The sequence below is a fragment of the Thermobia domestica genome, chromosome 5 (assembly GCF_964235325.1).
Source record: "Thermobia domestica chromosome 5, izTheDome1.hap1.1, whole genome shotgun sequence".
NCBI lineage: Eukaryota > Metazoa > Arthropoda > Insecta > Zygentoma > Lepismatidae > Thermobia > Thermobia domestica.
In genome coordinates this window covers 57,135,446-57,159,835 of record NC_137458.1, presented here as the reverse complement: position 1 = coordinate 57,159,835, position 24,390 = coordinate 57,135,446, and the positions used below count along the sequence as shown (strand labels likewise).

At 35.0% G+C, this 24,390-nt stretch overlaps 1 protein-coding gene across 1 annotated transcript in view; it reads right to left on the bottom strand.

Moving 5' to 3' along the window:
• Positions 1-816: 816 nt before the first annotated feature.
• The window catches only part of LOC145685092 (uncharacterized), a 35,501-nt gene continuing 11,927 nt past the window's right edge, over positions 817-24,390 (bottom strand). Inside the window, exons 3-7 of the mRNA XM_081757436.1 lie at positions 14,336-14,460; positions 12,050-12,155; positions 7,591-7,870; positions 3,343-3,399; positions 817-1,010 (exon numbers count right to left, since the gene is read on the bottom strand). Of these exons, the coding sequence (XP_081613562.1) occupies positions 817-1,010; positions 3,343-3,399; positions 7,591-7,870; positions 12,050-12,155; positions 14,336-14,460 (762 nt within the window). The remainder of the gene's footprint in view (positions 1,011-3,342; positions 3,400-7,590; positions 7,871-12,049; positions 12,156-14,335; positions 14,461-24,390) is intronic.

Sequence of the window (24,390 nt, the reverse complement as noted above, 5' to 3'; positions counted from 1 at the left end):
TCATAGTAACTCAGTAATGTAATTCATTGCTGTATATGCTTTCCCATTTCTATTTTATAAGTATTTATTTTTTTAAAAAAACGCCATTTACTTTTATTTGATAACTGTTGTTATGTATGGCAAAATTCTGTAATTAACCCGAGAAAGGTAAACTACGTAAATTTTACGTGTATGAGTTGGAAACACTGATATGACGTAACAGGAACTGTGTGTAGAAATACAAACCTCAAGATATGCTATCGCTGGTTAGTTGGCTTGATTGTCAGACGATAATTACTTCTGTAGGTGTTATGTTCTCTGTACCAAACGATTGAGTGTAGAACCTTATACGTAAATTTGGCGTATGTTTACCTTTGAACGTAAAATCTTGCACGTAAGTTTAGCGTATGTTTGCCTTTAGCGTTAGTTTTCTTGCACGCATTTTTTACGTATGTTTTTCATCAATGGGCAATTATCATTCGTAAAGAATTAATTATTACTACAAAAATGAACGAGTTTGGTTCAGTAAATAGCGAGGAAGCTATATTATCAATATTAGAGATCTCAGATTCAGAAATGGAGGAAGATAACGTTGAATTTGATGTGAGATCAGAAGAAGAAGCAGATGACTCCGACAAAGATCCAGATTACTATCCCAATGAAAATGATATTGAACATTTTGTGTCAGCAATTTGAACTGTTGAATGTGAAGCCACAAATCCAACCAAAGAAGCGGAAAGTTTCCAAATGTAGTAAAAACAAAAATAGCAGTCTCGCCATGCGTTCAGGAGAAGACTCTGGATAACATTAGACAGAGAGGGCAGTATATTTTAGAGATCAGAAGGCAAATGAACTTCCATTTGACGAAAGGCAAGTGAAAGTTAATGGTGTTACTGAATTGCTAGGAAAGAATGGTTTTCCTTGGAAGACAAATCCAATGACAGACTCAAGTGGGAAGATCCCAAGAAGGATCATTGCCGTAACTGTAATAAGCCAGTATGTGGTGAACATCAGATCAAAATGTGCCTTAACTGTGTATGATTTACAAATCAATCTCACATGTAATGTGAAAGAACTATTCAATATGAATTCAATATTTCCTAGTAACAAAAAAAAAAAAAAAATCAGTGATAGGCCTATATCTAGACTTTCTAAAACCTTTGTTCTTCAGTGTTAATAATATTTGTTTTGCTCTTCTTTTATGTACTTCTAAAAGATTTAAGATAATAGCAGCACCGTAACTTAGATTTTATTTCTGGGGACAAGCTGTTCATACGCGTATTTGGGCCCCCTAGAAAAAGTTGTTTTCTAATTCTTGGGCCCTTTCTCTTTCCTTTTTCTCTTACTCTTTCTGGGCCCCAAAAGCCTGTGGGCGCTCCCACACGGCAAGGTCTGCAAGGTGGTTATTTACGCCCCTGGGCCTATTCCATACTTGACAAATTAATTAAGGGGACAATATTGACAAATCCCAAAGCCATACGAATAAATATTATTTCTAGGGCCCATATTAGTAGATTTTTTTTACTGAAATGGGCCCATGACTCATCTTTGTTTTATTTACCTTTTGTATAGTGTTTTGTTTATGTAATGTAGGGAACCTGTTCGATGCTTCACTTATAATTTCATGTTCCTATCGTATATGGAGTAGGAAACCTTTTGTTAAAATGGGACCCCTCGAACAGCGGGGAACTTCCCTAGGTTGCAGTTGTCACCCCTGCCCCCACAAATTACGGCCCTTGATAATAGTTGTGCTGTAATACTATCTAAACAATAACACTTCAATTTTGGAACCTTGAGCAAAGCAACAATAATAGTTTCTATATGATTCGTATATTTATAGATCATTATTTAGTGTGTACGTAAATATTACGTATGTTTACCTTTAATGGGTTGATAGTGCAGTTTGCCTTTCTAGGGTTAAACAAAAAATAAAGCAGTAATGCACCTTGTGACTCTTGTAAAAATATATCTAACTACGGAGTTGCCCGAAGTAAAAGCACACATTTCAATTGAATCTCGAAAAATACTATAGGGGATAAAAGATTAGTATACCAAGTTTTGTTTTCATAGACGGAATAGCTATGATGGGAAAGGTTATACACCAAACGCACTATACCTTCAGAACCGAACCTGCGACCTGACATATAGAGAGAATATAACATAGAAATATAAACGCAGTAGGTTTTATCGCAATAACACGAATTACTGCATGGTGTAACATGAAGCACGGGCTTCAAATTTATCACGTATATTGTACCGTGATATGTGGAGTGGGAAATTGGCGATAAGCCTTAAACTTGTATTCCAAGATAGATATATTGTGAAGTTGTGCGTCCTCGGAGGCAACGTTGGAACCAGTATGAGTTAATTTGCGAATTAAAGGTCATTTTTAGGCGGGGATAAAGTACTCATCCGAGAAATTTAATATGAAGAAGATAACTTATGAGAGACATTCAATTCTTCAGAGGGTGATTATCTCTAACCCCCCTGGTAACACACACACTGGCAGAAGCGCAAATTAAAATGTACCTTAAAAAATACCAGGACATATACGGATAGGAGGTATGTCCTGAAATAAGGGAAAAATATAGTATGACACAGTAAGAACGAAATACAGAACAAAGGCGTATGGAGGGTTGCTTTTGGATAACGTGGGTTTACCCCTATACAATATAAGACACTAGCTGTTTAAAATGCTTCATTCTACAAACCATGTGGTGAAATCTTTATATCAGGCTAAATAGCACTGCCTTTATATTTTTATATCGTGATTTCATTATATATCAGATAATAGGTTCGGTTTTGTATGTGCAGAGCGTATTATGTATACAATCTTTCTCCTCATACTTATTACGCCTATGAAAACAAATCTTGGTACACACATTTCTTAACTAGCTATAGTATTTTTGTGATAATTCTGGATTGTGTGGTTTTAGCCAAATCCACTGCAGAGGGGAACAAAGTTGATTGGATGAACTTTTGGAGATAATTTTCCCGACATTTTCCCAATTTTTCCTGTTTAAATACGTTATTGGACTCTAACACCATGCACCTCTCGAAACAAAGTTTCATACTGAAGAGAATAAACTACAAGCCATGGTTTACCGACGAACAGTGTTGATACAATAGCTATTTCACTGCGAGTCTAAGATTTTCTTTAATTTAACAGGGCTAATGGGCCACAGGGACTTACGCAGTTTTCCATTACATCTAATTTTTTATGCATGCACATATCTTTATTATGTTCATCGAATGCACTAGGTTTGATTCGGAGGTCCGGATGATACGTTCATGGACGTTCTTTGTTGGAATGATGTATGTATTTTTTAATTAAAAATTTAGTTTAGATAGTAGTATACTTACGCGTAACCTCCTCAGCCATACAAAGTAGACCTTCGGCTTTGCATTCACTATATCTTCCTGAAATAATATAAGAAATGAAGGGATTGTCACAAATATTTTTAACATGATAGGTAACGTAGGTTTCTCTATGCATAGTATTAAGAAGCAAAGATATGAGTAACCAATTAATGAAAACTGGATGCTGTTTCAATTCAAACGATTAAACATTATTTAACCTCAAGTTCAAATTATTTTATTAGCAGGATCAGCCATGAAAATTATTGACGTTAGTACATGTTAGTTTTTCCATAGAGATGTCGTAAATTTTCTTATCAGAAAATAAATTAATAGAAAAGGTTTGCTCAATATCCTATTACAACCGTTTGAGTATGTCATTCCCATTATCTTGAGAATAATCTCAGGACCTACAGGGTGCGGCACGTAAAACCAGCCCGTAAAGTGAACACATAAAATGAAATGTAATGTATTGAATATGATTAACTGCAACACATAAATGAAATGTAATGTATTGAATATGACTACTCACCTTCACAGGAGCCTTCAAAACAGGTGCTGAAAGTGTCCTCCGTCCACTTCAACATACATGTGAGCATGATTGAGGAGATTCATATATACCCTTGCCAGTTCTTGTGTTGTAATGCTATTGGTGACATCCTGGATCCTGGTCTTGAATTCTTTAATTGTGTCTGGATTTGTTTCGTATAATCTTCCCTTTAACAGTCCCCATTAGTAAAAGTCACACGTGGACAAGTCTGGTGACCGAGGAGGCCACAACCCTTTGCTGATTGTCCTCTCTGGTGTAAACATCTCATGCACAAGGGACAATGATGCAGCAGATGTGCGGCATGTTGCACCGTCCTGCTGAAAGTAACATTCTTGACGCTCCTCTTCGGTCAAGTGTGTATAAAACTCCTCTAGGATTCAAATATATACACGTCACTGTTCACTGTCGTCTCAAAGAATATGGGCCCAATAACGTGTGTGGCGGAAATGGCACACCAAACACCAATCTTCTCATCATGCAAGGGTACCTGGTGGATTGCGTGTGGATTTTCTGTCGAAGAATACCGGTTGTTTTGGGAATTTACGTACCCAGACAGGTGGGACCACGCCTCGTCACTCATGATGAGCATTAGTGGATCCAAGAAACCACTGGCAACATTGCTCAACAGCCACGAACAGAAATCCACCCTCTTCTGTAGGTCAGGCTCCTTCAGTTCTTGCACAACACTTATCCGGTACGGTTTTAACTTCAGTCCCCTTAAAACACGTCTGCAACTTCTCTCACTCGCATGAACCTGCTGACTCAATCTCCTGGTTGACTTTCGAGGACTTCTTGTCATTATCACCTCCACCTGCATCTTTAATTCAGGTGTGCAGAAAGATGGTCGTCTGTTCCTGGGAGCATATTGAACCGATCCTGTACGCCGTCATTTTTCAATCAATTCCTGAAAGGTGCTTTTTGCTGGCACAGAACGTCCTGGAAATTTCTCCCGAAACAAATTCTTTGTTTTCACAAAAGATCCAGTGAGAATGAACTCTTCAACAATGGCAACACGCTCGGATATCGAATACGGTATTATCACACACTGACACTCACCCGGCTTAACACAACGAGGCCTTTTTTCTCAACTGGTTTCGACAAGTTTCACTGGCTGCGGCTGCACGTGACAGCTGCAGGTCACGTAAGTCAACCCGACCTCGAAACGCCATCTCTTGATAGGAAGGTAGATTATTTAAGTGTTGCCAAAAGCACAATATACCAGAATATTACGACGGGTTGGTTTTACCTGCCGCACCCTGTACTAGATGTAATTAGTAAAGCACAACAGGAAGAGCAACATGTAGTAAATACATCTATACCTTTCAATCTTAAGCTATGGAAAGTTTACCTGTAGTAATTGTGTATTTAGTAAAAGATTTATAAGAATGTTAAAGTGCAATCGCTTTCTGCCTTACTTTAATCATTTTAGGATCAGTTTCTTCCAAACAAAGTAGTGACATACTATATTATTTCTTGTTCCTTCATTATATGTATTACGTTTTCTCTATGAATGGGTGTTGGTTATTTATTCAAATTGTAGCGACGCAAATATACCTAACGTTTAAAACCTAATATAATAGCGCTACGGAAGTTAAGAATAAGTGGCAATGAAAGGAGGACACTCATCTTCGTTTTCCTGATTATATTGCTCTCTTCGAAACAACAAACATGTGATATACGATGTAAAATTGAATATCGCTGGAATCGGATTGATAGTGGACTAATAAAGGTGAATAGCGATATTAAGTATATAAGCAAAGAAAGCAAGTAAGTTGAAAGTACCAAATTATATCATAACTTTATAGGAATTTCTACAGGGAACAAAAGAAATGACTGCAAATGAACATTTACGAGGTGTATTAAAATGCCTTAACAACAATGTCAGTGCTTTGTAGGTCAGAGTTAACCAAAATATATCCCGCTAATGCAAAAGAAATGCCAATACGGGAGCCTCGCTACAAAGGACGAAAAAGTTAATAGTTCAATACCTGGTTGATGAAAGTAGTTGCCACCAGAAACCACACACGTTTAAAATCACTCAACCAACAATTCGATTCCGTTGCAAAACAAGTCCCAATTCAGCATGAGCCGGTAATTACACCGGCTAATAATAAGATACATTTTCCCTCCCAAGGAGAATTGATATTTGTTCAGAGATGATGAAGGAAAATGCGGCGGGTAAGGAAGAGGTTCATAACGCAACTCATGGAGACGTTGTCATACTGTTTGAGCGATATATGCACCCACATTATTATATAGTATGAGCACGAAATACTGTATATAGTTTGAATATTTCTGGATGCTTGGGAAAAAGTTGTAAAGCATTTCATGCACTTTATCACTTTAACAATCTGCAGCGGTATCGGCAGAGAAAAATAAGATGAGTTGTTTGTCACGGAGTGACAAATCAATGGTAAATGAGATAGTAATTCGTTATTCCTGACCTATATACACTATTAATGTTCCTACGTAATGTTCCTATTTTAGCAAAGTATCTCAGTTTGAAGTCGTAAAGAAAAAATATTCACTGTTATTTGCTCTCCATGGTGCACTTTCATACGACCCTATTCGACAATGCATTACGTCCTGAGTATCCAAGTTTCTCATTTGCTTGCTGAACGTATATGGAGTTTGTGACCTTAAACGCGTAATATTAGTTCTCCCTATGCTGTGTTATTGAGATATGTTTCCCACCGGATGTCAAAATAGACATTTCATTTGCAGGAACCTAATAAAATTATAGAAACTTGTTATGACAATAGAAAACATTGCAGGTGTAGGTTACCGTGGTGATGGTCATATTGTTAGCTCGATCTCGGATCCAAAATCATTTATGTAACGGAGAAATAGGACATGTAATATATTATGTTGGTCTTGAGGACGTCACGACTTCAACACTGTTCGATCACTACATACTTATCACTTGCCCACCTTAATTACTCTTGGGTTAAGCAATACCGATAGTCTTGCATACATTATTACATCAGCTCTCCGAGGGACACCTTAATAGAAACTCCTTCAAGACGTGTCATAACAGTAAACAATCTGTGACTGGATTGCTAATACGAAACCCTTGATTGCTTCCTAACTCAAAATTGCAAAATTATCTATTTGAAATTTAAAACATGAACCATTACGATGTTAAGATATTCAGGCAATCTGACGGGTCATCTTGCGCCTCAAATGTTAAAAGATACTACTTTCATGTAGGATGTACGCTGAGAGAGTCGTGTGCTTTAAAGCTTATATCTCCTACCATTAAATGTCACACTCTCTGTGCTGGATGGAGGTTTTATTTAGATATAATTACGTTTATGCTATTGATATTCTTAAAGCACATTGTCTTTTGCGAGTGACTAGGTGAACAATTAAGGTAATCGTTCACATAACAACTAGGGGCGTCGTTTATATTTGACATTTAGTAATACTACGAAGGGTTCCGTGATTACAACGTGCTAATAGACGCAACATTGTACCGAACTGAGTACATACTATTCCCTAGGTCACTAATGCAAATTATAAACATTAATTCTGAAACAAATAAAAACAATCTTATGTGAGTACCAAACAATGTAGTTACTACATATAATGCACATTGAACAACTAATTGTTGTTTAACTTTAACCATTTAGAGTGCATGTTGAAATTGAAGAAAACAACATACAAGGTACTACACTAGTTTGACAGTTATCAGGTAGACTCACCGTAATTGTAGAAGAGGTGCGGAACGCATCCACATTTTTCAATTACTTTCTTGTATTTGCATTGTTGCTTACAAGCTTCTGGTGTGTAAATGGGGCTGATGAAGAGGAAATTTTCATCTACAAACAAACATTTCCTCTGGCTTAAGTATAACTCTTTCACTGAAGGGGTGCTGACAGTGGCCACGAAGGAAAGTATAAATGTGTACGTAGCTTTGCCTCCTGGGAACACAAAGTAGTTCTTGGATATTTGTGGAAATTCATCAGCAGAATTTATGAATATCTGAAAAATATAGAAAATACATTCTTTGTAAACAGTGTGCTACTCCTTTAAGACCAACATATATAAACAGCAATACTTTTTAAAAGATGGAAAACATTGTTTGAAATTGCTTTGCATTGAATGAGTGCGTACATTTAAATTAACTTCATACGCAATGGACCTGTTGTTTTAGTTTGTAATATGCATTATTTATACCTTTTGCAGTCTCTCTTATGATAATTTTGATATTGCTATTATTTACTTAGTTTTAGTGTAACGTGTTTACTGAGTTCAGTATAGACTATGTTCTGTTGAGACACTGAACGGATTGCTAAAGTCCGCTTGTTGATATCTATTACAATATTGATTTGTGGGTGTTAATGTTAAAACCAGAAACTGTCGATTTCTTTTACTTTTGGTTTCAGCAGAGGGTTAACAGACGATAATTAGCTTATTACCAGGACACTGAATAGGTTTGAAGTTAAACTTCTCTATATCTCTTACTGTGCTCATTGAAATAAGAATTGAAAAAATGAAATCTTTGAGTTTTACGTCTCACGGTTATGCCGGTTAGGCTAAAGGAGACGGTGATTATGAGAAATGAATGAAATGGTGGAATGAAGAAAGTGGGAGGAAACGGGAGAACCCCGAGAAAACCCACGCACACGGTGTTTGTCCACCACAAAGTTCACTTGGCGGGAGCAGGGTTTGAACCCGGGACCCCATGCACCAGAGGTGAACGCTCTACCACTGAGCCACCGCGGCCCCTAAAATAAAAATTGAAACCGGAAGTACTATTAAAGTCTAATCTCTTCCGCTTTCTGTAGAGTGTCTTGGATGCCTAAAGTATATTATTTTGAGATTTTGAACCAGTTGCAAAAGTCTCTTATCACTAACTATTACCGGTTTTATAGTATTACAATCAATGCTGAAGCTTAACATGGTTCCTTTTACATCATGTAGTTCTAACATACAGTTAACGGATGAGATTGAACCTACTCATGTAGCATTGAATGACTTCGAAAATATCCTCTCGGTATCATTTCCCTTTTGCCTGTATGGAAATTAGTAAAGAAACCTGAAGTAATGGAAAATGTGAACCAAGTTTGTTTTCTGTAGAGTGTTGTGATTTCTAGCAACCTGCTCTCAAACGATGAATCAATTGCATAAAACGTGTTATCGCTTTCTATTATCATTTCTGTTCCACGGGGAAAAGCGTTAAGTTCGAAAATGCTTATCGAACTATCATCCTTAAAATCAAATACTTCGACTGGAAGAGAGGCCATAGTCCTAGCCAATCACACATAACATTACTTATTGTTTCGGAAATTGAAACTGTTATCTATCAGAGAATTTGACCAATTAAAAACTTAAATTCTACGACTCTCTGTTTGAATGCAAGTAATTGTGCATAATACGATATTCGAAAATCAAGTACCCTTGACAACAACTGTAATATATGGGAACATAACTATATTTTTTTTTCTGAAGTTCAAACATCCATTAGGCAGGATGAAAAATAGGAATAACAGAAATTCCTAGAGAGTATTAGACAGAACAAAGATCTCCTCTAGATTTGTTGTGATTTAGCAGATGCTCAGAAAACAAAAAATTTGATTTTGTTGTTCAGCAATTAACGCATGAAAATAATTTTGCCTTTATGATTCTGTAAGTTAGATTTGTGAAACCCAATGTTTGCGCATTTAGATATTTTAATGAATTGTCTGTTATCAACGTTTTCGTATGGAAATTCCACATTCCTATATTTGCTTTTTATGAGCATGATATCGATTCCATTTCCATTGCGATACTAAAGCACTGTAACTGGATGTATATCTGTAACGAACAACATTAAAAATCTAGAAGCTATAATAATCTATCGAACTATAGTACACGATGATACCTTAGTAGTAGAATTCGTTCAATATCCTATTCATCTCTTATTATTACTCTCTTTAGAAAATTATATTCGAGGAAGGTATTCCAACAGGGTAGAAGAGTTTAAAATATACATCAAAAACAGAGTATTTTATAGCTTTCTAGATCTATAATTATTGAAAATTGTACATTAATGAAAACAGGAATTTTATTTTCCATAAAGCTATTGTTCCCGTTCAAAAAACACACAGTTTATCTACTTTCCTTATAAAACTTTAGGGATTCAAGTGTGTTTGTTCCATATTCTTTAGATTTTTATTTACACTATTGTTCATAAGACACAAAAAGACAAGCAAATATACTGCAAAAAATAATAGAATATTAAACTAAAATATATTTCATCACTTAAAAGTTATGTTCCCGTCATTAGACTTTATATAAATATATATTGTTTTCATATTACTTTAATTTTTACATCATTAACTAAATGATTAACGTCTTGTTTATGTTGTGTAATCTTATGGTTTAATGCGAAGTGTAAATGTGAGCAAAGATCTATCATCTGCAAATAACCGTAAGGATTGAGGGAAAACATCAAAATAACAGAAAACCCATTTGGTTTCCTGCCATATAATTCAAGATATATATATATATGACAGATCCGTATAATACCATACATGTAAGATGGATATAGGAAGGAGTGAAATGCGCATGTGGAATAACATAATATTTTACATTTAAAGTGGAACTTCAACAGGGATCTAGTTTTAGCCCATACCTTTTTAGAGTTATGTTTGGGGTTATGAGCATACTGTAATATTCAAGAGTTACCACGTTGAAACATGCTATTTGCGTACGACATCGTGCTGGTGTGTTAGATCAAGGTAAAACTGCAAGAGAAATTAGATACCTGGAGAGGTATATTGAAAAGGAAAGGGCTTAGAAATGGTAAAACTAATAAAGGATATTTACATTGTTCTTTCCGAAAAAATGTAATCTAGACTGTAAGAATACGACTTGACGTAGATGTGTTAATAACGAGGATATTCAAATACTTCGGATCAATACTGTAGAAAAATGCAAGAAAAGAAGAAGATGAAACGAGTAGGATTAACATCAGTTGAACAAAATGGAAAGAAGCGGTAAGAGTGTGATACCCATTACTTAGGATATATATGTAGTCCATATTATTTGTATCCCGTTACTAAACTACGTTTGCTTGATCATACAAATTTATTTTTGTCGTAAAATTCAATCAATGGCAATAGCATTTCTATCTTTATTTGAAGCAAAATATGAAAGTTTTCGGCGTACGAAGAATCAAAAAATTTTAATAAATCTTAAATGACTCTTTGAGTGCGGTCGAACTATGGTCTTTCAAATTTTTGGTGTCTCTAAATTCTGTATCCAATTCGAACCGTTTATGTTTTCTCCTGTGTTTCATATATTATTTTGCTTGTGTTGTCATTAGGCCCAATATATATTACTTGTAATTACAGCTTCTCTTCCCTTCTAAGTAACATATTCCTGATTTTGATTGCATATAACCATGAAATTATAGTTTTAAATAATGAATACTAATTCTCATTTTTTTTTCAAACTAACTGGTACAAGAATACCAGACTCACAAACAAATGTGCATTTACTTACTTTGCATATAATATCTACAATTAACCTGTTATAATAGGGTACGACAGGAAGTTTCATAAATTCCTTTTTTGTTGTTCAATGTGCCGAAATAAAAATTAAAAATAAATACCTTCAGACCTAGTATTCCAATAAATGTTCATATAAATATAGTATATATATGAAGTCGTTCGTGGGTATATGTCGTATAAGTGTTTCACACTGAAGGGGGAGGGATGTACATTAGGAGCTAAAAGTTTGCTAATTAACATATATATCTCGGAAACTTTTCAAATATTTCCAGGTCTTTCTAAATTTGCAAATTCTAAAACATATATTTAGCAGTATTGGAAATCATAACATATTGCAGAGATAATGATGCACTCGATAGAAATATAAAACAATAAGGTTTAGGACAGACGCTTTTGCATTCAAAGTTTACAATCTTAAAATTAAAAAAAAATAAACAGAAAACATGATTTTGAAATACTGAAGAATATTGCTGATGTTATTTTCATATTGAAGAATGTAGGATCAGAATTAAGTTCAGATTCGTTTCTAGCAGCTCGGAAACAATAAAAAGTATCTAATAATCATGCAAAGTAATTACCTTTGACTAGTGATACCAAAGGTATTATAACCAAACAAGCTATTACAAGCACACCGTGTTATTCAAGTTAAAACAAGTTAAATTACCTTCATATCCTTCCCTGCATAGGGTACAGCTTGTGTCATTTTCTCAGTTATATCGTAAGTATCAATATGCATTGTTCCCTCAGCACTGGTCTCTCCTTCTGTTTCCCTTTTAAACGAGAAAGTTATTTTAATAAGTATCTTAATGAAAGGAGAGTCTGATTAATAATAGTACAAATAGAAGTGGTATTATAACTATTCTCTACAATAGCTCTCCCTGGATTAACCGTAAATGGTTATTTCACAAAGGGAAATGGATATTACGGGTCTGGTATAGTAAGTTAGGTTTTAAGTAGGGGCTCACTCACGGGGATTCACCGAGTCCGGATCACCCTGCACTTACTAGCCCAATATATGTTTGTACAATAAAACTATACTTGTTTAACAGAAAAATGATTAATGTAACATGAAAATTTTGAAATTAGACCTTATCTGTACTTTTCCTCTCATAAAACTAATCTCGTTCTACAATTTTCTTTCTGAAAATATAAGTTGAAGTATTTTATAACTACTTATCGCCTTTTCAGGTGGAGAATAATATTCGTTTCTTGCTACACACATGTTGTTGTTGGATACCTCCAAAAATCTTCGAGGTGTGGGCCTGGTTTTATGTATTACTACCTTATGTAACGGACTCGTTACAGGAAAAAAATAAAAAAATAAAAAGCATTGTATATTTAGATATATTATCTTTTCAATTATGTGTCTATTCGACATTAAGAAGGAAATATATAGAAAGATAGAAAGAAAGATGTAAAGTTGTCAACAAGGAATGATTTAGAGCTGAATACTAAATATGAATGTGAAATGATAATAATAAAAACACAATAATAACTAATGCTTACTTACTTATGAAAAGCAGTTTTTAATTGTTCCACGCAGCAAGCCGACCACATGGTCGTGTGAGTTCTGGCAATGTATTTTATAGTACACAGTCGAAACCTAGGGTTTCGTTTCAAAATAATAATAATATTTTGTCAACCTATATTCTATTCTATCATTACTTGTCGACTGGGACCGGCAAAAGTGATCGGCACAAAATTGTAATGAAAATAAAAGGAAGTAAAACGAGAATCCCCTGAAATGAACCGTACCCATTGTGTATATTTGTTTTAGTGGATACTAATAAATTAATAATGTAGTTCGTGTATATATTACTACATATATTTAAAATATCTTAAAGTTAGTCCTTTATCTTTTTAAGAAGAACTTACCGCCTAGTAACCATAGTGAGCCAATAACGATTGTTTTCCATGTAGACCATTGTTTTGCCAGCCATTGGCAGGTCGGCCCATATTAGGTATTTGTCTAACGCCATTTGCGCACGACAATTATAATATATTGTTATTTTATCTAGACAATTATATAAAAAAGTAAATTTCACTGAGCAGGGGCACATTTACGAGGGGAGAGTCCGCAGGGTTCGCTCTTCTCCGAAACTTCGTACTTTGACAGACACCTCCACCCTTTGTTAAAACTTTGTACTTGACAAGCAGAGATGATTGAGCGTAGTGGTCTTACTATGCATTCGCGTCGTCTTGGATTCGATTCCCAGTGGGGGTACAGTTGAATGACTATAATAGATGGGATTCCTCTATAATCATTATGTCCACGTCTCTCTTAGCCGTTCTAGCATAAACGTGGGACTCTACAACTAAAACAAACCAATGCATTTTGTTTTCTCCAACCAGGAAAAGCAATTTACTTCTATTATGTTTTTTGTGGTAATATAAGTATCAGTATTTAAACAATAACTTAGCATTTATATAGGATCTAGAATATACCCATTACCGGTGCTTCCACTGATATTATCGTTGCCATGTGGGAAGCTCGATAAGAAAGCATTTCCCCGAAAACAAAACGGTGTCGGCGATATCACCGGCAAATCGAGGGCGTCGCTGACAGCATTTGCCGTGTCGGAAAATCGGCCGATAATGTCGGTGTGTGTGCAACGTACGATTTCAGCACATTAAAGTCGATTCCATCACCGACATTATCGGTGCTCCCACCGAAATTATTGTTGCCGTGCATACGACCTAACAGCAAATCTCACGTACTGTTAAAAACGCAAAAAAAGAAACACCATGGCATCGAAGTCAAGACACACTCGACATATAGTACTATACTTCCCATTCGGATTAGATCTTCTTTGTCTCTGAGTACAGTATAGTCGAATACTAGGGCCTATACTTTGAATGTTAATCTCATTTTTTGTAATGTAATAAATGCATGTATGTTGTGTAACATAATATTACAAGTTATCATTTCAAGTTGTAAAATAAAACTTACTTTGCACGGACGGTTAATTCTGAATTTGTTGCAAAACACAGTCCATACTCTGTTCTCAATGGTGCCTTCTCGTAGGTAATCTTACTGAAAGGTCGTACCACCGAAACTTTTGGTTCATTTCTTACCTGTAGAGTAAAATTCAACAATACAGGAAATAGTTCAATTGGTAGCAAAACAGAATGCACATGTTTCTGTCTAAACCTAAGGATATGTGTCTTTCTTACCTCAGTATGAGATTAATGGAAAAGAATTGAAACGTTCATTCAAACTTTCCTTCTTTTCAATATCCTAGTTTAAGTTTAGGTTTAGCTAGTTTAAGTTTACTCTATGGCTAACCTCATGGATACTCGTTTTCCCACAATTATTTTTACTATTTAGTTTTAGATGGACCAAATAGTCTGTCCTAAGTTATGATGGTATCATGTGATTTAATAAGATGGCAGGAGTAGGGATACAATCAGCTCGAATTCATTTAGATTTAATATACCAATTTTTGCAGGATAATCAATTTTCGCTATTTTCAAACAATTATTTATATATTTTCGTAGTTAGTTTTATAAATAAGCCTCCCGAAATTAAATGAAATACGAAATTATTTATTTAACTATATTGCATATGTTACGGTGGACGTTCGTTTGTTTATACAGTTGTAGCTCCTTTAGCACCAGAATTAGTAAATATTGCGCTTAGGATTACGGAGTACTTTAACCTATTTTAGATGGTCCGCACTCTTAAGTTTTAATGTTATGTGCAAAAATTGAAATTTTTCAATTTTAGGTTCGACTTCTATATAAATAAACAAATGAGCGTGTTAAAGAAGTGTTTCTTTGCTTTAGGCCAATTATTTGACAATTTACACATTATGATGAGAGGAACTAAGTGACTGAGTGTTCTATGCATAATCCATCTTTAGTGGTAAGAGTAGAACACTATAAAAACTGATATTAAGAAATTACATGATATTATCTTAATAGTTGATAATTACTGTCGGTGTTGACAGTATACTATTCTTCGAGTATGAAAAATACATTTACAGTAATTTTTCCTGATATTTAAGTAGTGAACATAATGTTCATGTAAGAAAATTTACAGCCTCCCGCTTTCAAGCCTAATACCGCTTACCTGTATATTTCGTAATAGTACATTATATTAATTCTGTACTAGGAAATATGCAGTATGTTCTCGATCAGCTAAATTAACCTGATAAGAAATGTGAAACAGATATCTTGGTTATTTCAAAATTTTCTGTAAAATATATTTTAAGAGGATGTGCATTTACTAGTTGATTTTTCCATATCGTATTATTTCAGATCTGTATCGCATTCCAATTTCTCTGAAATGTTAGTGATTCAACAAATACCGACAGTCAATCATTTCTTACTTTTTCGAATTGCGGTTCTCTTTAGCTTACTGTTTCTTCCTGATTAAATCTAAAATAGCGGAACAATCCTCCAATAACAACATTTCTCTCTATTTCTGATTACCGGTAAAATATGGACTTGGCAAGATGTGTGGCCTACGATTATTTTATTGATATAACTGTATTTATGAAAATAATACGAACAATTGAAGAACCTCTTCGTCAAATAAAAATGTAAATGTTTTAACGTATGAAAAAGTGAATAATATATTAAATAAAAGAATTATGACTTAAACTAACGTAGGATATATTTTCAAAGGTATGTATGAAACGTGTAATTAATAATTTAATGGCCACTGCAAAGTGAATATGTACCTATGATTAGCATAAAATTTCCTTTTTACTCACATGATTATCAATACAATTGAGTAATACGCAAATTTTATAAATTTTGAATGTTGTGTCAAACCACATAACTGTTCTCTCTTTCGACTAAATTATTTTGCAATAATTTTAAATCTCTTGAAAATTGTGCATGCTTAAAAATCTCATTTATTTTTTTTTTCCTTTCGGAAATCTATATACTAATAATTTTGTAACATCTGTTCTAAAATAGCAAAATCAGAATTTACTGCTTTAAATGAATTTCGACTGTCACAATAAAATGGTATTTGAAGAAATAGAATTGTATTATTTCTTAAACAGCATTGATTCAGTGTTGTACAACAATTTGAATTTCTTAAACAGCTATAGAGTACCCCAGGCTATGAAAGTGCCTAGATAGGTACTTCAACATTATAGTCAATTTTGTCTTACTGTTTTTATTTAATCTAATTGTACACTTTATTTAATCAACTTTCCTGCTTCGGTAATTATATTCCGTTGCCACTGGTGACCTACCTTTGTAACGAATTAATAATATTTTTCGATTGTAGAAAGCCCTAACGCATTCAGATCTAAATAACTTTCTGCAATGACTAGAATGAGTCAAATGTTTCCAAGAAATGGTTCACTCATACATGTAAATTCTTAGCAAAGTCTATGTTAACTCCAAAACAGATATTCAAATGTTATATCAAGTGTCCTGTTTCCTCCGTTATAGATGGTAGTTTTAAAATACTATAGGTGGAATTTTTGAAGTACGTAATCGCCTACTTTTTTAAACGTCAATATTTAATGTTTCTAATATCAGTGTCTCGTATGATACTGTTTGCTTGACTGTCAATATAATCCCATTTAAAAGTTAAGAACACATTTTTCAACGTAAAAAATATATAAATTCTGTTCGACGCAAGTGGCAACTTTGTTTATAAATTATTACAAAAGGCTCTGCCATTTTGGTATCAAAAGGTAAATACACTGTTAAGTTTTTCCATTCCATAATATAATTATTTATTGTTATGGTTACAAACGAAAATTTGTTTTCTTTTGTATTATCTTGTAAACTACCCCGCACATTCAATATATAGTAAGTGTATTATTAGCGATTTAAAAAAAAAAATCACAGCAAAGACAGATGTTATAACGTTATTGCACAAGAATCTTAACTTGAAACCGGAAACGGGACCTGAGAAAAGTCTTCCAACTCCAAATTTCATAAAAGGATTAGAGTCGAGAATCAATCTATTCTTACAATGTTGGACCTTTACTACAACAATCTTCCGTTTTCTTTCCCCTTTTTGGCCTATCAAGATTCAGTCTTATAACTTGTTAATTCAATCTCATGCTATTCCTTGCTCTGTAAGCAGCTAAATACATTAGTTACGTAATGTTGGTGACCAAATCCCAGGCATTTTAGGCGATAAAACCCAAATGCTTAGTCAGAATACGGCGTCAATACAACCACGTAAAGGTTAGCCTATGGATGAATATGTACATGTAGAGACGACAATTGAGTTACCTGTAGGAGTCACTGGTTTCCATAATTGCGCAATTTATTCGCATCGTTTATCACTGCCAGATTTAGGTTTGATGGAGCTCTAAGATAAAAATCCTAATGGGGTCTTACATATATATATATATATATATATATATATATATATATATATATATATCCCGATACCGATAGAACGACCATACATTGGCGATTTGCATTCCATCAGGCGACCTGGTCGATCAGGCGACACTATATGGTCGTCCAGTGGGAAACCGTGTTAGACGGTCTCCTCTCACCACCACTAGTGCGTAGAAATCAACTTTGAAAATTGACGTTGGTGGTCCCAACGGTGCTGAGATAACTTTTTCTTGTATAACTGTAGTTCAGGGTTTCATCGGCAGGTGCGCGACAGTCGTGAGCGTATAGCTTGTCGAGCGTATAGTTCTATATACATCAAGGCGCGTTGGACCAACGGAAGTTCTCATTTCGCAGTTGGCAGCTGTGCTCACCATTGGCTCGTGCATTCACTTTGTTCTGTTTGCAGATAGAGAGATTTATCACTGTTTCGGAAGCTAGAAGAAACAACATGAATGAAGGAATCAAACAATGATTAAAAAATAACTGAAAAAAAAACTGACAATATTTTATATAGTAATATACAAGACGATAAGAAAAAGTTACAATGTTTTTTAACTTGTACATAGAATACATGTGACTATCTACAAATAATTATTATAATACGTTGTTTCAACTATTATCATGCACATTAATCGTGAGGGATGTCAAATACTTTTACAAGCAGTGTTGGGCGTCTTTGGGATACTTTCACATAATAAAAGCCGAAAGTTACTGGCAGAAGTTTAAAAATGTTTTATATCCATTTATAAGAAAATTGTCAATCGTTTTATACTAGTTTCCTTAAACCTCGGATCCGTTTCCAGCAGAACCATAGCAAGAAGGGGACGCGCGGGGCGGTTGTCCCAGGCGCTGATGGCTAGAAACCGCCGAACGAGCAAAAGGAAAGAAAAAGTGCTAGAAATGATTAAAAAAGTAATGACGCCCTATTAAATCAATGTTGTTGTCGGTTTTGATGCAATTTGATACAACTGTAACACTCCGACTTTGACAAAATTTGGCAGTTAGATACCAGACATAAAATACACGAATACGTGTTTTTTTTTTCTTTTATAATTTTCTGTGGAGGAGAAACAATTATTGGGGATCAAAGCCCATATCCAATATTTCGGAAGTTGACGCCCGAACGCAGTATGAAGTGGACCGAAGTGAATGAAATTGTACACAGATATTGTACCTAGTAGATGTAAAATGAGAGAATACTTGTTTCGTATTTTCCTGAAATAAAGAAATAAATGGGTGGGGCAAAGACCCTTCCAAATATTTGATTACGAAATATGAAAAGTGCTTATGAGTATACTTTCGAAGTTACTAAATTACATAGAGAACGCAACGAAAGCATGTTAAGAAACGATAGACAAAAATTAGCTAACCCGTGTTTTGTAGTTTGTGCGGAAAAACTGTGTGGATGCCAAAGTCCTCTTTTAAAAAAGTACATAATAAAGCAGAAGCGCAGGAAGGAGTGAACCGAAGCGAATGAAATTATACATAGATTTTGTATATGTAAAATAAGGCAATACGTGTTTCGCAAGTAGCTAGGTGGTGCTAACTTCAGTCTTTAAACTTGAACTTTTGAGAGCAGAAACACGAAACACTCGAAATTCACTGTATTGATTCCTACTTTTAGGTCATCTATCTATTGCTAAAATTTCACTATTTTCACACTAGTTTTTTTTCTACATATAGCGTATTTTATAGTATTTCGGGGTGCGCCTTTAACCCTTACAGTGTTTTTCCCATAAATAAAAGCACGTGCCGATTTATTTGCTGTTTACTGTTCGATATGCAAATTTGAAACAAATCAGTACGGGACACTTGGGAAAAATGAATTGCTTTATTTTACATATATAATATCTACACACAATTTCATTCGCTTCGGTTCACTCCTTCTTGCGCTTTTGCTGTAATATTTACTTTCTTCGGAGGGGCCTTGGCCCAACACTATTTTTCCGCAGAAACTAAAAACACGTTTTTTTGTTTTTTTTTTGCCTATTGTCCTTACACAAAGTGTTGTAGTAATTCTCCTTATCCTTTAGGCACTTCTAATATATACTTATTCGCACTTTTGTATTGTATTTTGTAATCAAAGGTTTGGAAAGGTCTGTGCCCCACCCACCTATTTTATTTTTTTTAAAGAAAATACGAAATACGTATTTCTTCGTTTTAATTCTACGGTATCTATGCATAATTTCATTTACTTCGGTCCACTTCTTCTTGCTTTTCGAGCGCCAACTGTCAAAATTCTGGGATGGGGCTTCTGCACCCTAAAACTGTTTTTCCGTAAAAAGAAAATACGTATTCATTTATTTCATGTGTAATATCTACCTGCCAAATTTGATCAAAATCGGAGTGTTACACTTGGGAATTGTTACATGTTAGTACTTAAAGAAAGTTATTGCTGTATATGATTTTTAATGACGATGTGATATATATAAGGTGCTAAGTAATGATGTACTCAAGAGCGTTTTCAAAATCAGAAACAGTCAAAGTCTGAGTCTAAAATACGTTGGTGGTGATGAGTTTGCTTACTTAATCATGTTTTTCTACCCAATGGGATTAATATTTCTTGAGAATGAAGATACAAAAATGAAAGGAGTGAAGAGACACGAGAGAACATGCAAGTTGCTGTTTGCGCGGGAATATTAAAATATAAGTAAACAAGAGGAACAATAACACTTTCGAACTTCAAGCAGTTGTAAAAAAGGAGTCAACGAATTTTCTCTTTTCCAAAGACTGATCACTACCAGTGTATTTTTTTTATTCCTTTGATAGGCTATATGAAATGCTTCCAATTTGAAGGAATTTGTTTGAATCATTTCTCCATCAACCACTTGTATCGCCAGGATATTTTCTTTTGTGCATACGTATCTAGTTTTGTGTTTTTTCTATCAGCATAAATACCAAACGTATACACATATATAATATATATGTGTGTATGTGTATTAGTGTATTTTTAATATGTTAATTAATAATAAGCAACCTTAAATTCAGAACTTTTATTGATTAAGAGATTAAGTAATTACTATTATTTCAAAATGCTGTAGCGAACTATACTTTGGATTTGAAATACAACATTAAACATATTCTTTAGCTCCATAGATCAATATTGAGAAATTCGCAAAGAAGGCTCCTTCTAAATGTCCATTACATTTCACAAAATATTTTTTGTCGTAAAAGAATTGAAGTTAAAATCCCATTTGCCTACAGCATAAAATTACAAAAGCTTACAATTATTACTGGAAATTCTATAATTCATTTCGAACATTTTAAAAGTACATAGTTTCTACTGTACTGAAATATCATTTCTTACCGATAGTATGAAATATTGCAAATAGTTGTACTATAAGTTTCCATGTGAACAAGTTTCAATAAGGAGCAAATTGCAAAGTTCTATACAAATTAGTGCACACTGATGAAGAAATGTTCTTTTCCACCATCACGAATACTGAACGCTCATGAGGTTGGTTTATCGTGTGTTCATATTAATTTTAAAGTGATATGTGAAAAACGGAAACGAGTTCTGGGCAAGTTGACGTCGGGCTAGGGTTGCCAGACTTCCCGGTTTTCAATAAAAGAATTAACTGTCCCGAAAAAGGCTTTCAGGACTCCTGTTTTTGCTCTTCAGATTGAAAAAAAAATCAGCCCGCAAGAACTAGTATTTCTTACCTGAAAACGGAAGGTAGTATTTCTGACTCAAATGATGACGCAACAAAGAGTATCTCTTCAATCATAAATGGGAGAGTGTGTTGTAATTGGATCAATATTTAGGGCCTGTTAAACAAAAAAGCTCGGAATTCGGAAAAAGGGTCACCAGGCAACTCTCCGTTACCTCTCCACATTTCTTATACATCCTTTGTGGGGCTTCATTTGTGCTAACTGTTTATAAAAAGAATGAACTTGAAAATTGTAAGTAGCTACTAATCTGAAAAGACTGGTATAATAGATTCTTACCAAATGAGTAGGAACCGTGATCTTAATGGCTATATAGCGTGAGATTGGTGTCCGGGTTTTTCGCTTACAAAATCTGGCAATCCTACGTCGGGCGAAAGAGGTCGGAATATAACATTGATATTCTGCGTGAGTGCTACTGGTCAGTTTGTACTACCCCTCTTCATAGTCGTATTTCCGCGCCAGAAGAAGAGTGAGGGACTGTTTGTTGATACTCCACCTAGGGATGCGCACGAGTGGAGTCGAGACAGAATTTTCCTGAGAAAATTCGAGTCAAGACACAGCTCTTCCAATATAAAAATATACATTTTTCGAGTCGAGACATCACTTTTACAGCACATTTTCGAGACGAGACAGCCTCAAATCTTGTCTCGTGCGCATCCCTAGCTCCACCTGAGAGTATTGCTGTAGCACAAAGTACTGATTGGATAACGACTGATATTTCTTTAACTTCGTTGCAACACTTTGTGAAATTGTGTCATCCTTCCCCTCACATCCCAGTTCTGCTAATTGTTGATGGATATGGCAGCCATAAAGAACTGAAAGTGATTAAATATGCGAGGGATCACAGGATTCACTGCTCAGTACTCCTCCACACATCACTCACAAGACTCAACTCACTGATAGGTATTTTATGAAACCATTTTAAGACACATACAATGATGCTTGATCACTGTGGATGCGCAAGAATGCTGGAGTAAAGACATCCGAATACGATGTAGCGCATCTTGTTTCAGAGGCACACCAAAAAGTATGTCACATGGACGTAGCTCTCAACCGATTTGCCTTCACCAGAATATATTCACTGAACTCTCAGATATTCACAGACACTGACTATCTGTCCGCAAACGTTCACGAGTATCTGATCGGCACTTTGTGTGCAAGGGCTGGGCACGTCCATCCTCACCACAACAAACGTCTGGAGATCAGGTGACATGTTCAGAATAAACGGTCTCCCGACATCCTTGATGCAGTCTTTATAGTTCCCCAAATCTCAACAGGACGATTAGCTAGGGATGCTGCTATGAGCCACATAATGATTTGGAGGACTCTGCACAATAACGCGTTAAATCTTTATCATGTTCGTCTGCACCAAAAACTCCGAGAACAAGATTTCCATAACCATCTGGAGTCAATGGCTGAGCGACAGGAACCCATGTTTCACCACAACATTCTGTGTACGGATGAGGTGACCTTCAAGATTAATTTAGGTCAACGTACACAACGCTCAGTACTAGTCCAGCGAGAATGCTCACTGGGTACGTGAAGTTGACAATCAACATATTTGGAGTCTAAATGTCTGACGTGGTATAGTGGGAGGCCAAATTGGTCCTTATTTCTTCGAAGGTACTTTAACAGAAGTAGGATACGCTAATTATTTGCCAGATGTTCTTTGTGAGCGCTTGGAAGAGGTCTCATTAGCAACTCGTGAAATAATGTGATTACAAGACGGTTACTTTGCTTATTTTGCAACAGTTGCCGGACAAACTCTTGCTCATTTATTTCCAAACAGGTGGATCGGAAGAGGAAGCCGTTTCCTGGTCAGCTCGTTCTCCGTACCTGACTCCTCTCGATTTTTCTTTTGGGTACGTTTCAAGGAGCTGGTTTAGCAAGAGCGTCCTACTACAAGGGAAGACATAATGAACAAGATCTATAATGTTTGCAATGGACTAAGAGGAAATGAAGTGTTAAGAGTAATCTACAATGTCCCGGTGCGCATTCGAATGTGCATCGCACGTGCTGGACGATCCTTTGAACATTTATTGTGTTTTATTTTTTTTCGGGGGGGGGGGGAAGTACGATATTTTGGTGAGAATGTTCAGAACTTGCAGTTCATGTTATTTATTTTATTTATTATCTTCAGTTTGTTTATTTTTATTATTCTTGAACAATTGTTTGTGCAATGAGTTCCGAAAAGTGATTTATTAAAATGTTTGCATAAGTTAAGAAGACTAAGAGAGTGTCAGTGATTTCGTAAGTTTGATTTTTTTGGAGCGGAGTTGTTGGACTTTACACCCAAATTTCTTTCATACGTAGTTCAAAACCAAAAAGTTTTTTTCTCTGTTTTCTGTTTTAAATTGGTTCAGATTCCGAAATTTAAACTAGTACTGTCCTGTAATATTGTTTTCGTTTGTTGATAAGTAGACGAGATATGCCCTAAAGTTTGATACTAAATGCTATAAAGCGTTTTCAAAAACTATTTAATAGAACATGTGCTATCTGATGTTCTTTTGGAGTCATTACCAACTAAAACTGTTATTCTTAGTTGTAATTCAACAGCAAATAATACATAGATGCCAAACCGTAGAGTTTAACGACAAATGTTCCTGTAAAAGTTATTTCCTTTTGAATAATACTTTCAAATAAATCGAAATTGGTACCATTCTCCATTTGAAACTTTGGAGTTGATCCCCGCGGAAGTATTCTCGCTACGCCACTGAATATGAAAGAATCACAGTTTGATTCTTCACATACGATTTGATCGTTCATTTTTTTGTTTGTTTGTTTGAAGTTTCTACCTGCACTACGAAGTACGAACTGAGAAAAATGAGTGAGACGGGTGGTCTGATAGCAATTCAACAACAAATAACACACATAGATGCCAAACCATAGAATTTAACGAAAAGTGCTTCCTGCAAAATTGCTTGTTTTGTATAATACTTCCAAAGAAATCGAAACTGAAGAAAAATTTTCATATAAATTTTTCGAAGTTGATCCCCCGTGAAAGTATTCCCG